We start from the raw sequence: 16,392 nt of genomic DNA on the forward strand, positions 1-16,392 counted from the left end.
ATCACACCTATACTATATAGCTAAATGCATGAGGACACCTGACCATCAAACCTATACTATATACCCAAAAATATGAGGACACCTGACCATCGCACCTGTACTATATACCCAAATATATAAGGACACCAGACCATCACACCTATACTGTATACCCCAAAACATGAGGACACCTGATCATCACAACTATAGTATATACTATATACCCAAATGCATGAGGACACCTGACCAGCACACCTATACTATATAGCCCAAATCATGGGGACACCCGACCGTCACACCTGTACTATATACCCCAAATGCATGAGGACACCTGACCATCACACCTATACTATATTCCCCAAATCACGGGGACACCTGACAATCACACCTCTACTATATACCCAAATGTATTAACACCTGACCATCACACCTATACTGTATACCCAAATGTATGAGGAGACCTGTCCAACACACCTATATTATATAGACTCCTATCTGCATGTAGAGAGGCATCATGCAACACACACTCTGTAATCTCTCCGTATTAAATGTGGAAAAAAACTGAATATTTATATCTATAGCCATATACATGTATTTGGTTTTGCTCATATATTAAAAATAATGATTCCTGGTTCAGTGAGAGGTAACATAAATGAAATAATATTTTCTTTTTAAATAGTATTTTATTATAAATGAGTTGCTTTTATTATAGATTGTTGGGTTGTGTCACATATCATTAAATGCTAGAAGCTGCAATATAACGGTGGAGTAACACATTGTTTTCTTGTTAACAGACCATCCCAGTGGTAGTGAGTCCAAATGCCGGGACTGTGGCTGTGAGGGCAGGCGTCCAGTATGTACAGACCACTGTGCCGGTACAAGTGAGAAGAGTGTGAAAGCTGCAAAAAGAAGCGAAACCATGAGCGAAGCATTAATGGATGGAGCCTGGAAAACACTACATTACCTGTGGGCCTTAACAAGGACCTTACACCATACTGGAGCGGCTTGCCTTTCTGTAAATAGTGTACAATCTGTGGATGTGATTAAGATTAGAGTATCGCATTTTTTTATATTTGTATTCACTTTAACTTATGAACCCTTGTCTGGAGAAATGACCGAGCCGTGATAATGCCAGAAGCTCCCAAAATCTTTTATTCGGTCACAGAAGAAATGGGATGGGGCATTCACTTCTTGTCCTTGTCCTAAGTTTGGGAGAGGAGATTGTAAACCTTCCTAGCTGCAAATGAATAGAACATTTATGTCACTGCACAGAAAACAGACTGATTACATTTCATGCTTCTCAATAAATTCTCAACAGCAAAGGTGAAAAAAACAAAACACTTCAACTGGAAAAGGTTATATCATTCATCAGTCCAATTAAAATGTCCTTTCTTTTTTGGGATTGAAAATGGGGGGGTGAAAAAAAACGGCATTAAAATCTAAAAAGGAGAAAGGACTGCAAATGACAGATGGCAGAAAAATAAGAATTTTTATCTGCACATTAAAAAAACTATTGAAAAAAATGGTTAAATAAGAATATAGCACGTCGAACATAAACTGTACGTCTGTAAACTGCAAAAAAACTCGGAGCGGCGCGGCTTATATATGTATAGGTGACTATTCACTGTAAGATAGCATTCCATTATTGTACATTTTTAGTCCAGTCGGTTCTCACTGTTGTTCATAACAAAGATGGGGGATGTACAGTAATACAAAGATAACAAAATGAAAAAAAAAAAAAGACACCAGTTATCCCACACAAGAGAAGCGGATCCAACATTGGGTGTATGGGAGGGGAAGTGGGGAGAACGGGTCCGTCTGACCTTCCCATTGGTTTTAGCATATGGAAGTATTTTTTCACATTTTCTTTGTATAAAGTTTGTATTAAATCAAAACATTTTCATTTTGACTGTTTGGCTTGGTGTGAAAATACGTTTTTCACTGTGGTTACAAATGATGTATCCTGTTCTTTTTATTGCTATCCCTTCTTTTACTGTCATGGTAATATAACGTTTTCCCATACAGGAAGTGAGGGAAAATCTACAAAAAGAGACTGATGAGGGTTCTAGCCTTCCCCAGACTAATAAAGGCCTTTTTAGTTCTATGTGTGTCACGATTTGAGAGTTTCTCTCACTTCCTGTCTGTTAAAGTTGTCACCGTGAGAGTGAACGAGGGGACATCTCTTTAAAACATTGACATTGTCATTTCAAAGAATCAATATCTTTTTGGGTGGAACATTTGCTGCTCAGAGTTTCGGCTGCTTGGATCCTCCCTGTTGCACCGCAATATTGTGGCATGGTGGATCCCTGCACAACATGCTAGGAAAATTGTAGTCCCTGAGACCAGACCAATATTGTAAGGCTTCATCTATAATGAAAAAGGTTACAAAACATTTAATTACAATAATTGCGTCATCACTGGGTTTCAGCAAGAATCTCTGGTTTCTTCTGGGTTACTTATAAAAGGTATGATTCACCGCTATATAGTTTTTCTTAGGGCCGCAATCATGTTATTATTCATAGATATGGTAAGTCTTAAAAAATAGAAAAAAAGAAAGCAAGTCTTGATTTACAAAGTTTTAGTCCCATCGCGGAATACCTTTTAAAAGGTGGAGAGCCGGGTCACATAAACTGGCAAGGAAGATCATGTGACCAGCCTCTCCTCCAATCACAGTGTCCCTCTGCATTTTAGAACATGAACTTCATGGCATACCGTGCCAGGTCGTGGTGTGCACAGGGCAGGAACGGATAGCGGTATCTTCCTTTATTAATGGCCCCTTCAGTCTAGAACACACAAGCAGATCTGCTGCTAATATTGAGTTTAACAGATCATTTTTCTGATGGCTATTTGCTGAGACTTTAAACGTGGCACACATGTTCATGGGATGGAGCGAACCACAAAATACTGGGGCTTTCAATTTGATCGTTGGACTGTTCACAAAACACAGTTTGTGTACTTCCAATTAATATTTACCAACATGTCCGATTGAGCGCCCAATTGGTTGTTTTTTAAATTCTTTTTAGATTTCCTTTCATCCCAATCATTGTATTAGCTTGGTGATTGGAAGTAAAAATCAGCTAATATATCCTAGGCCTCAGTGTCTCTGGCCCATTTCACACACCCGGTTTGCAAACCACAAGTAAGCTGCTTTGAAGCACATAGCAAACTATGGCTGCAAACGGCAAAGTAACATGGTCGCAGCGTGGTTCTTCCTTCAGGATGCAGCTACCCAAACCAGAAGCAATATGTCTCTTCTGGAACCAAAATGCACCACAAGCAGATGCACAAAATACTCCCCAACCAATCCCAATAAATTAAAAGGGAGCAATGCTGAACAACCTGTGGTCAACTGCAAGTCTGAAATGGGCCTTACTCTTTGGGTTGGAAGTGTCATCTCCCTGATCTCTGCCACCACCTCCAAGCTTCATATGGAAGAGGCCCAGTATTGAGAAATGTAAACAACGGCTTCTTATTTCTAATGTCATGCAAATTAAAAGTCTAGAAGGAAGTTTGTGAGATCAGCTAGGTGACTTGGTAGGGTGGCCATGCTCTCCAATATATCCTTGTCAGTCTCAGATCCTGAGAAGAGATTCAATTTTAGTTGCTGACCCAAACTTCTGCCACCTCGATACAGAACTGCAGTGAGGGCTGTAATCAGCGCTGTACCTTCCTTCACATGAGTGCAATACCTTTCTGTTCCAGTAAAGGTAATGCAAAAGATTCTTTTATCTTGGGAAAGGTTATTTTGAGCTTTACTTGCACTGCAAGACATATTGGATCCAGATCTGTATCAAATACGGAACTGCAGGTGACCTAATGGTATCCATCAGCCTTCACATTTATCCTAGAAAAGCCAGCAAACCCAACAAAGCATCTAAAACTAAACATTGGGCAAAGATAAAACTTTTATAAGTAACCGACTTACAATATAAAACCTTGCATTAATACTCAAATTCTTTTAGAATCTCTCTTGTGCCGGGTCTTCTTTTTGCTTGAGCTTATTCTGCTCTCATGTGCAAGTGTTTATTACCCAGAATCCCATTTTACATATTTTTTCTGTGGTTGTCACTTTGTTAAAAAGGTAATAAGAAGTTTGGAAAAATGTTAAGATTTAGAAGTATTGCGATCATTGTGCGGATTTATGTATGATTATTTTATGCATTCTGGTTCCATTGGTCCAACCTTGGATCCTTTTGATTCATCCTTTTGGGTATTGCAAATTTCAGGCAGAATTGGTTGCATAATCTGCTGCAGAATTTGAGGGCCAATTGTGCCTTGTAGGCTACGGATCACAGAGCCAGAACTGTTCTGGTAGGTGTGTTTAATGGGTAAGTGAAATCATTTGTGTGAAGCAATTGTGAAAATGGAAACATTTATAGACATGATGGAACCTGAATCACCTCGGATCATTGCCTGACCCTGGGCCAATGATCTGCAAAGAAAAAAAAAGCACTCACATTATGCTTGTATGCATAGCAATTTGCACGGAAGGTTCTGGTGAGCTGATGTGGACCCCACAGCAGTTTTGTCTTTTATATGTATTCGCTCTCTATGACCCGAATAGGTCTAGTTTAGACCAATGAAGTCCTGGAAGGTCACATAGCAGCAGGGATTATATTATGTACAGCTGAACCCTGGAAGCCACTTCTCGTAAGTTTTTTCACTTCTTTGTTAGAGAAATACTACAAATGTGTGCAGATTATGGCTCTCGGGAACTGGCATTGGACACCCTTGTTTTAGCCTGTCATTAATGCATTGTGCAAAATGTACATTAGGGTAGTAAATGTTAAAGACCCTGAAAAGGTATGTAACCCCCCCCCCCCCAAAAGAACTTCGCTCTTCGCTATTGTACTTATTGAAAATCTTGTGCTTTCTGCTGACTTTATTCTTTTCAGTTCTCTCTGTGGGCTGCAGAATACCTTTCCCCCAATATTACCGGTATATGGATATGAGAAGAGGGGGAAGTTGTTCTGTGCTCCTGTCCAAGGATAACAGCAGCAGGTAGAAACATTACAGCAAGTAAATGTTGTCAGCAGTGGCCTGAAAAGAAGGATTCGAGCAGGAGAAACCTAAAAGAAAGTTAATGGCTCCTTCACATCTAATGAGCGGTAAGCTGTCAAACATTTTTATCATGGGCATTACACGTACAAATCCAGATGGTGTGTTGCCTCTGTGGGTGGTAATGGTGCTGAATAATTCTGGGCCTAAAGCGAGCTAACAGCACTGGATCCCATGAGTGGGTATGAAACCAGCCTTTGCCTCTTATTGCTGCCTCTGACCCAGGGGTGGGTGGTTGAGGGTTCCCCTTTACTGGGAAAATTCTCCTGCACTCCCTGTGCTGTTTCGGGGTTGCAGATCCATGATGGGCACACTATTGTTAGCTGGTACCGGTAGTACCAGGCCTGCTATGTATATAGTAACCATCTAATCTAAACACAAGTTACCATTATAATACATTCGTCGGCCATATATTAACATAACAAGTCCCTTTTCTGATCCCTCGGCTTCAATCAAACACAGAGTAGTAGAAAGGGAAGAACAGAACATCCAGCACATTGGTCGTGCACTTTATATTGAGATTTCCTGACATGTTCAATCACTTCACACATGATCCAGGTGTGGAAAATCAAATAGCAACAGCTGGTCAGAAATCAATCAAAAGTGTAAATAAATTCACCACATTGCTTCTGTTCTGACAATATATTCACCCGGCCTTCTTCCAGGGTCAGGTCTTTGACCATTTAGATTGGCCAGGCCTGAATAACATATTCAAGGGTTTATTCCTGACACCCCGGGATGCCAGTATCATATACTGAAAAGTGCAAAACATTGCAAACAGGCAACTAATTTTTTTTGTTAATTTGCAGAGGGGACATTGCTGTCTTTTTGCAATAATGAGCTGTCAGCTTGCAATATTTTTGTTCTGAAAGTTTAGCTCCTCTTTAACATCAATAAAAATCTGTCTAAAGTTTTCCAGGGCTTCTTAAGCTGGGTACACACTTGCAATTTTTGTCGTTGGAAAGGATCTTTCACGATCCTTTCCAACGACAAGGGACTGCACGATGCATGAACGATGCTGTACATACAGCACTGTTCTGCTCTATGGAGAGGGGAGGGGGGGAGAGCGACGGAGCGGCACCCTGCTGCGCGCTCTCCCTCTTCCCTTTCATTAGGATCGGTCGTCGTCCATCGTCCGTGGATCCGGCAGGTCGGTCGTTCGGACGATGGACGACACCGACTGTACACACGGCAGATTTTCGCCCGATAATTGGCCGATGCCGATTATCGGGCGATAAAAATCTGCCGTGTGTACGTAGCTTTAGTCCTGTGTAGTATCCAGTAGGTGATGTTATACAGACTTTCTGGCTTCAAAAAGTATTCCTCAAACCTCTGGTTAGAACCAGAAATCTCGGAATTGGCAATACTATAAATGCAGGCATTTGATTGGTCAGTGGTGCTTCTCTGATATTTAATGAACAATTCCCTGCACTTTTGAGATTGGATGGCTCATGGGGATTCATGGCACCTTCCCATAGGAATATCAAAGATCTTTAGCTGGCACTGCAAATGTACAAACGCCTGCACCTCTCCTATAGAGGACGGGACAGAAGGTTACCCAGATTTACAACATCTTCTTTATTTACATCTGTTACTCTGTATGTTATGTGAGCTGGTTGTGTACATTTGCAGAAGAGAAGAGTTGTTAATATTATTGTTATTATTAATATTTTTATTATTAAACAGGATTTATATAGCTCCAACATATTACGCAGCTCTGTACATTAAATAGGGATTGCAAATGACTTACTAATACAGACAGTGATACAGGAGGAGAGGACCCTGCCCCGAAGAGCTTACAATCTAGTAGGTGGGGGAATTAGACACACAATAGGATGGGAGATATGTAGTGCTGGGAAGTAGTAATGGTTTCAAATGACAGAAGAAGCCGGGTAGGCAAGTTTGAAAAAATAGGTTTTGAGCAAGTAGGAGCAAGCCAAATAGGACGAGGAAGACCATTCCAGAGAGTGGGGGCAGCTCTAGAGAAGTCTTGTATCCGTGCGTGTGACGAGGTCCAGGAATCTTTCTGTTCCTGCCATGGAGACACTAACGGAGGTATGTTCCACCAATGCAGAGGGGCAGCAGCATTCTAAGCTCTCATAATGGCTGTGCTGATGCTCTGATGAAGGCTGGAGGGCAGATGACAGCAAGTCCTGCAGCTCTGCCTATTCCTTGTGTGGTCACCTATTGGATCTTTAATTTATATATATATTTATATAATCTACTACTGCCGTCCTCTCCTGAAAGCCCATGTCCAGCTGTACCTCTAGCACCAAGTGCCTGTAATATGTTTGAAAGTACTGTTGAATCATCAGGACACTACAGACCGATTATTCCCAAGGGCCTGGAACCTAAGATTTCAAATTGAAGAACTCACTGTTTGCACTTTATTATATATTATTATTTTATTTTTGGTCTCAGCTAGTCAAATATTCATACAACAGTTTCTGAGCCCCTAATTGCTAGATAGTTATTATTATTAATATTATTAAACAGGATTTATATAGCGCCAACATATTACGCAGCGCTGTGCATTATTTCTAGCAGTTCCCACTATTCATCTTAGCAACATTTGGCTTTGCAAAAAGTTGTGAATATATATTTTAAAGCTTTATATATCTTTTTAAAGAATACATTATAAATAATGACTTAATAATGAAGATTTATTTTATGTTGGCTTTAGGAACTTGTCATGTCATCAACAAACCACAGCTATGTAATTATTGATATTGTCCACCAGGGGGAGACACAGACCAGTCTAGAGCTACCACATACATTGGGACTGGTTAAGCATCACACAAAGATATTTTCTACTCTGGGGAATGAATTGCAGGATCTGCTAATATATTTAAACTGTAATTACCATTCTGTTGTTTTTTCCTAGATTTAAACATATATCTTGAATATTTGCTGGGTAAGTGGCCTTTTTCTTCTTTAAATACATAATTTTGTTTCAGTAACCTGCAAATTAGTGTAACTGTGCTACAGTTCTCAGCCAGCTGATAGGTGGAGAGAATAATTAAAGAAAACACTGCTAAAATGTTATAATCCAAGCTGCCATAAATACCAAGGTACCACAGGTGTCTGCTGGTCAATCACCTGGATCTGGTTTTCTAGGGTATGGGAGGGTCAGTCCCCTGATACTCCAGGTATGCGAGAGTTAGTTACCCTGTTACTCCATGTTTGTGAGGGTCTATCCCAGTTTACTCCAGGTTTGTGACAATCACTCCCCAGGTACTCCAGGTATGTAATGGTCAGTCGTGGGATATTCCAGGTATGTGAGTGTCACTCCCCATGTACTCCAGTAATGGTCAGTCGTGGGTTATTCTAGCTATGTGAGTGTCACCCCTCAGGTACTCCAGGTTTATAATGGTCAGTCCTGGGATATTCTAGCTATGTGAGTGTCACTCGCCATGTACTCCAGGTATGTAATGGTCAGTCGTGGGATATTCCAGGTATGTGAGAGTCAGTCACCAGGTACTCCAAGTTTTTGAGGATCAATCCCCAGGTACGCCAGGTATCGAGTCATCAGTTCTCTCTTCTTCCCACAGTTGTCATTTTTTTTTTGGAATGGGTTTTGTAATGATGGATGCCCATCTGCAGCTTGTGACCTGCCCCATCTTTATAACCCGATACCCCCAGGGTGACAAGCAGGAGGGTGTAAGAAAGATAAATGTCAGTGTCTCCTGAGCTGGGCCTGAAGCCGTACGAGGCAGCTTGTGTGTAGTCTGCCCAGAGCCATGGAGCACCTGTCTGCTGCCTCACATACCTTCCCAGGCTTCCATACTTCACAGGTATGTCAGTGTCAGTCCCCTGGTACTCCAGGTATGTGATGATCAGTCCTAGGGCAATCTAGGTGTGCAAGGGTCACACATTTACCTTTGCTGTGGTCAGACTGAATGTTTTCTCATTATTAGGTGTTTGTTCTTTACAGATCTGCCTCTTGCTGGATGAGTTTTGTTCCTGGCTCTGTTCCCTGCAATCTCTAGAGATATCCAGGTGTGGGAACCCCAGGGAGGTCATCAGTTCCTGAGCAGCTTTACCTGTCCTTAACATCAGCTCTTCCATTCCTATACTCACATAATCCACGTCCACCATACAATATCCCCAATATATAACCCCACACCTATCTATTTATTTACCTTTGTTATATAAAGCTCCCTTACAGGAGATTCCATTGTTGGTTCGAACACTGATTTTCCAAATCTTGAAATTCAATAAAACGGTGAAACTTACGAATATGTCTGCACTTTCTTTTTTACAATGAGATATTTTCTGGCTGATGTGTATGCTGGTCACAGGGTCACAATACAACGTGTCTTAGCTGAGGTTGACATTTTCCTAGCAGACGGAGGAGACGAGTGTCCTCGGGCCATTACTTCCAACGTGTCCCTCTTCTTCCCACAGCTGTCATTTGTTTTGGGATGGGTTTTGTAATGATGAATTCCCTTTAGCAACTCGTGACCTGCCCCATTCTTATAACCTGGTACCCCCAGGGTGACCAGAAGGAGGGTGTAAGAAAGAGAAATGTCAAGTCTCCTGAGCTGGGCCTGAAACCATACGAGGCAGCTTGTGTGTATGCTGCCCAGAGCCATGGCGCACCTGTCTCGCATACCTTCCCAGGCTGCCATTGTACAGGAGGGGGTCCAGGTACATCTTACAGCTGCTATTGCTGATGACGATGATGTACCAGCTGTCCTAGTAATCTGGGGTATCAGACAGCAGATACCTTTCTAGTTCTAGGGGATAGAACTACCTATGATTGAGAAGTTGCATGGCTCAGTGGTTAATGGCTCTGGGTGGAATTAAGCAACCAAGCAGTGACGGGAGGAACTGTGTATTGTAGTGTTGGTATTGCACCTTCATGGTGGGGCGTTCCTCGGATGGGGATTGCCTTGTAAAACAGTCCATTCCAAATGTACTGCACATGAACCACAACAGGAATTATATATATATATATATATATATATATATATATATATATATATATATATATATATATATATATATATATATATAGCACCAACATAATACACAGCACTGTAAATTAAATAGGAGCTTGCAACCTAATGCTATGTCCACAAGCCTTATAGGCTTCATAGACCTGAAGGCTGAGTTGTATCAGAATATTTTTCATGGTTTTGAGTTAGTGGCTTAAAATCTTACCAACCAGACATTTGGTCTGTCACCCCAGAAGCTATTCAGAGAGAGAAAGCAACCTACTCCAAGATTCGATCTCATATCTGTTTTTTATCTTTTCAGCCAGAGCTCTTATCCACCAAACCACTGCCACTTTGCAGTGAGTGTTTGTGGTTTAGAAGTAATTTATTTAGCTTTGGCCCGTCACCCTACAAGCTGTTTAGAGAGTGGAAGCATCCCGTCCGGGGATCTTTTGTCTGTTTTTTTTTTTTTTTGTTATTTCTCTTTGCAGACACCTCTTATCCACCAAGCCACTGCTACCTCCAAGTCGCAGAGTTTCTTGTAGTTTTGAAGTAATTTATTTCCCCCGTCACCCCACAATGTGTTAAGGCATTGGCACTGAGTTATGAGAGGTAAAGCTTTCTGCTCTGGGATTTGTTGTCATTTAATTTATTTTCCGAGAGAACTCTTAACCACTGAGCTACTGCCACCTCCCAGCCACAGGGCTTCATGTCCAATATTTTCCCTATGTTTTAGTGGGACTTAAAATATGTTCTCCTTTTTATCTCTAATTTAGATGCTGTGGATTCCAAAACATTTTTTGTATAATAACTTTTCCAATTACAGGCTTACTTAACGGTGTCATGAACTACACACCTTCCTCCCTACAAGGTATTTAGGGTTTCATGGTAGGCTACGAGAAGTGAAGGAGACAGCTCTGGGATTTGATCTCATGGTTGTTTTTTATCTTATTTTAGCTTTCAGCCAGAGCTCTTATCCACTGAGCTATTGTCACCTCAGTCGTTGTAGTTCAGTCCAAGACAGAGGGACATAACATTTCCCCCAACATATCCTAAAGTTTTTCCTTTCCTGGGTATTTTTAAAGATTCCTTTATTATCTTCTATAGAGTAGACAGATGGCGAGGAATGAGTTTCCACACAGTGTATATATTAGTATGGTAAATGTATTGGAGTCATACTTTCCAATGTAACATCGCTGCTTGCATTTGTTGTATTAGATGTGATGCATTACCATTTGGGGCTGTTGGAAATCTTTTTCAGTGTTTCGCCCTTTGTTGCAGCTTTTTGATATTTCTTATCCCTTCCAGTAATATTGATAGATATATACTTGTATCTTTTTTTATGGAATGATTCTCCTAATGCTCAGGGAGGTTTATTTCTTGTGTCTGGGTCAACACATAACCAAAGGTATATTGCAGCCATGTATGAAGGGTCATTTGGTGTGTGAGGGGTGCAAGCCGGAGATGTGGAGAGCTTCATCTATCTTTTTTTTTTTTTTAATTATTTTTATTAAAAGATATCAAGGTACATACAAAGAAAATAAAATAAAGTGGTCGTAACATACAGTTCAAAAAACAACATACAGCAGGGTTAGGTTCTAACAATACATATCTGCAAGCTTGTGGCATAACGGCCAACTGCATAGAAATACAAACATTGTAACCAACCCGTTGTAGCAGGAACCATGATATTTTAAGGTTTTCAAAAATATTTTTATAAGAAAATGAAAAAAAAAAGAAGAACAAACAAATTAACTAATTAAAAAAAAGGAGTTAATGGGGGGGGGGGGGGGTTAAAGTGGGCATTGACCAGCTAATGAATCAATCACATCTCTGAAACAATGGCAGAGTGCAATTGGGCATCCATCCCAGTATACTCAGGTATCTCGGGGGGGGGGGGTGGTTGTAACAAACGGCAATATTCCTCAGTAGTGATAAAATGGATCCAGTGGTACCAAGTCTGTGTGAATTTTTCCGCTTTCTTAGCGTCAGTGGATATCATATCCTCCAATATATATACTAGTAACCCTTTGCAACCAATGTACTACCGTCGGAGGGGCAGTATTCTTCCATAAGGCTGGGATACAGGCCTTAGTTGCATTGAGAAGGTGTCTTAGGAGAGAGTTACTATAGCACCTGCGGGACATGTCCGAAACATGAAGAAGTGCCAGGGTCGGATTGCCCCTTATATCCACTTCTGTAAGCTTTAAAATATTAGCTACCGAACTCCAATATAATTGTAATTTTGAGCATTCCCAGAAAACATGCAGTAGCGTACCCTGTGTGTCGCCACATCTCCAGCAGGTGCTATCCGACCCCGGGAAAATCTTAGCAAGCTTCACCGGTGTCCTGTACCAGCGACTGGCCAACTTGTAGTTGGTTTCCTGATATTTGTTGCAAATGGACACCTTATGACAGAAATGGAGTAACGTATCTCTCTGGGCTTCAGTAAAACAAGTGTCCAAATAAGCTTCAAATAAAGGGAGTTCTGGCGTATATACAGATAACAGGGTTTGATAGGCATGGGAAAGTGTGCCCCGTACAGGTTGACCAGTTGCACACAAGTCCTCTAGAGGAAGACGCGATCGGACTATTGTATTGGGCCGCGGCAAGGATCTCAGAACATAAGTGAGTTGTATGTGGTGCCAGGGCGACAATGAAGGGAGATCCCTTTCCGTTTGTAGGGTCAGACTATGTTGCCATTCCCCATTGTGCATGAAATGGGATATTCTATACACGCCCAAAGCACGCCATTGGCGAAATATTGGGTCAGTCTGGCCTGGGGGGGAATCCAGGATCGCCTAAAATGGGAGACATTGGAGACAAGTATATGGTTATGTTTTGAGAGGAGAAGGACCTAGTGACCACATTCAAGGTCTCGCCAATCAATGGATGGGTGTACATTGCCGTCCTGGCCGCCGATGTCGACCAGGCCAATGCGGCAATTGGGGCAGTAGAGCATGCATCCTCCAACCCAACCCACAGTTTGGAGCGGCTATTAGTGCACCAATCCAGCAGCCTAGACAAGTGCACTGCTTGATGGTACTGGGTCAGGGAATGCCATTCCTCCGTTGGCTTTGGGGGGTCTCAGTAATGTCATCCTAAGCCTGGGCGCCCCATTAAGCCAAATAAATTTTACAAATACCGGGCGGAATTTTAGAAGGATAAAAACCGGGATGTGTATTGGGAGTGCTTGCAGCATATACAACAGTCTAGGCATAACATTCCTTTTAAGCACATTGCACCTCCCAAACCATGTTAATGCCATCTGTCTCCACCTCTGTAGATCACTTATCTAATAGAGGGATAAAATTGAGATCTACAATTCGTGTTAGATTAGCAGGAATCTGTGTGCCCAGGTAAGAGATAGCTGAGTTAGACCACTTGAAGGGGAAGATTCATCTATCTGAAGGTTTCCTGTCAATTATAGTTTAAAGTTTATCATGTCCTTTTTATAAGTTTGTATGTTTTATACGTCTGCCATAATTAGGCCATCTTACACCCCATGCCTCCTGATACCTCCATGAACATCGGTGTCCTGAAGAAATCTTCCATATCTGAGAAGAACTTTGCTGGTTGACGGTTGACTGATTCATGTTTCTGAATCCTAGTTCACAATTTCTCACTATTTTGCATAGTGGGTCTTATAATATTTCCCTTCATTTTGGATGGTGTAGCTTATAATTCTTTTTCTATATTTTGAGTAATATGGTTTAGGAAATATAAGTACCTGATATGTACATGTGGTTACTCAGTTCATGAGGGCACATGCTTTGTAGTTTATGTAGTCATATGAATATTGATTGGAATACATGTAATTTTTCTATATATTTAAGTGGTTGGTTTCTCCATGTTTGTTACATTATGATTGTATTGTCTGACTTATTTGTACTTTGTTACTTTTATCTTGAAAACTCAATAATAATTACTCAAACGAAATATAATTACCCTACGAGAGCCATAACCTGGCACCTCACGGGGTGTTCAGGAATTGACCCCAAGCGATGGGAGGTGAAGTAGCTTGCTGCAGGATTTGATCTCATGTCTGTTTTTTGTCTTTTAACCTTTAGACAGAGCTCTTATCCACTGAGCTATCACCACCTCTCAGCCCTAAACTTTCTTTTATTGGGGTTGATTTTACATCATACTTTTTTCTATGTTGAACTGTAAAACTTATAATGATTGCCCTCTAGTTTGGAAGGTGAGACATTTTTAAATAAAATATTTGCTGTTCCTGGCCCATCCGGTCACCCCATTTGGTGTATAGACATTGACCCAGTGGAACCCAAAATACTTTTCTATATTTTGGAAATTAAAAAAAAAATATATAAGCTTATCCAACAGGCTGGGAACTAAAATTATTTTGTCCTCCTGCCTGTCAGGCAAAAAGGAGATAAAGTAATATGAAGAAGTGGGGAGTCAATCTCACATTTGTTTTTTACCCATTTCCCCAAACAATGCTCGTGTCTTCTGAGCTATAGCTGTCTTGTTTGCTACTGTTTTGTTATCTAGAAGTCCTTTATTTAGTTTTGAACTTCTTAGTGTAATCTACAAGTAAAAAGACAAGCAAAGGAGTTGTTGTGAAGCATCAATAGCTCAATGGCTAAGAATGAAGACTGGTACATTGGAGACCTGGGTTCAATTCCCTGGGCAGGCATGCTTCACATTCCTGGTTGGTTCCTCTGGTGTTCAGATCCCTGAGCATGCTCTTGGTTGAGATGCTTGAAGGCCTAAATAAGTTTACTTACCTGGTACTGTCAGGTGTGGTGACAATGATGGCTTCAATCCACAAGTCTGACTACCTGATGCTTGCAGGCCTGGCTTGGTTGTGCAGCCAACATGGTGTTCCCAGCAATGGTGCCCTTGTTACAGTTGAGGGGTTGGCAGATCTGTTACGTGAAGTATGTGAGCTAAGATTTTTTTTAGACAGTTTTAAGAAAATAAGTACAAAAATTAGAAATAGGGCTGCCCGTTAAGACAGCCCATTTATTTTATTGTAGTTGTTGCAGTAATAGCACAGACTATGGACCAAAGGGAGAGGATCCACTACCAATTGTGTTGCCCACATATGTTACAGACCTGTGGGCCTGGCCTGGGACTGGAGCAGACTGGTGGGTTGTCCATGGCCACCAAGCTTTCACTCAGGGATTTGAGTTTGAACCTACTGTGCTTCACAAAGTGTCTCATGGAGCATACAGTGCTTTGTGAGCATGCATCTGGGGGGTCCAGCACTGGGAATTTGTACATGTGGATTACGGCATCTCTAGGGCCCAGCATGGGGTCTGCAGTGCTTCTGTATTTTGCACTCAGGACCCACAGTGCTTTTGTCTCTGAAGCTTTTAGCACTTCCATGGTTTGGCACTTGGGGGACTACAACGCTTTTGCACTCAGAGTCTGCAGCGCTTCCATGGATTTGAACTTGAATTTACAGCACCCTGGTCAACACTCTTATCCACTGAGCTACACACCTCTGCTCCAATGCTGCTGTGTTCGTTCTCCTATTTCAGGAGTAAGAATTGACACAAATTCAAAAGCATAAACCGGGATTCAAACCAAACATTCGGAAAGAGATGCTTACCTATAGGTCGGCTACCAAAGCTCTGAGCTAACCAGCCACTACCTTTACATGTCACTATTTAGATATTCATATCACTAACTCCTACAAATTCAAACAAAATAACAGGGGAATCAAACCGGCAACTTAAACAGCAAAACCCCACGCGTGGTTGGTTGGTTGCTAAACCCCGACGCCAGTACAAAGCTGTAGCATTTGTTTTTTCCCAGCAAGCCCTTTGAACATAAAAATTTTCTTCAAATGTAAAAATAAAAAGAGCATTTTAATATTGAACTGATTAAATGACTCCAGAATCCAATAACCATCCAATACCAACTGTAATTTATTTCCCTTGTTGTACTTTAATGTGCATGAAGTCTTTGACCATTTGGTCTCCCATAGACAGGCCATAGAGCTAAAGATTTGGAGATCCTGTGATGGCAGCACGAAATACGCCTTATGATGTTCAGGAAATGGCGGAGCCACTGTGTGACCTAACATGAAATTCTGGCTTGGACAATGTCGGTGGTCTATATGGACATGGAGCTGAGTGGATTAGGTCTTCGCCATTCCCTCTGATTTTCCTAATCTGCATGCTTGTGCTGCGTAGGTGGCTCATTATGATACAGCAATGCAATATTTCTTTCTGCCCCTTCCCAACAATATACAGACAAGGGAGTCAAAGGAGGTGGAAATGGAGCTGAAACCTTATTTAGTTCTGTCATGGTGAAAGGAACCAAAATATGGTAAATGTTGTAAATAATTGTCCTTTTCCCATGTCAGCATGAATCGAGGTCAAAGGGCTGATAGGAAGCCTCTCTATATGCAGATAAATTCTTCAAGGCAGGAGGAATCCATAAT

The 16,392-nt window shown here is 41.3% G+C and overlaps 1 protein-coding gene across 8 annotated transcripts in view; it reads left to right on the top strand.

Moving 5' to 3' along the window:
- The window catches only part of ZMYND8 (zinc finger MYND-type containing 8), a 64,722-nt gene extending 62,834 nt beyond the window's left edge, over window positions 1-1,888 (top strand). For all 8 annotated transcript variants that reach the window (XM_072414120.1, XM_072414125.1, XM_072414118.1 and 5 more), the window contains one exon: window positions 774-1,888. In XM_072414120.1, the coding sequence (XP_072270221.1) occupies window positions 774-875 (102 nt within the window). In that variant the 3' untranslated portion in view covers window positions 876-1,888. The remainder of the gene's footprint in view (window positions 1-773) is intronic.
- The last annotated feature ends 14,504 nt before the right edge of the window (window positions 1,889-16,392 follow it).

This window comes from Pyxicephalus adspersus, chromosome 6 (genome assembly GCF_032062135.1).
Source record: "Pyxicephalus adspersus chromosome 6, UCB_Pads_2.0, whole genome shotgun sequence".
Classification (NCBI taxonomy): Eukaryota; Metazoa; Chordata; class Amphibia; order Anura; family Pyxicephalidae; genus Pyxicephalus; species Pyxicephalus adspersus.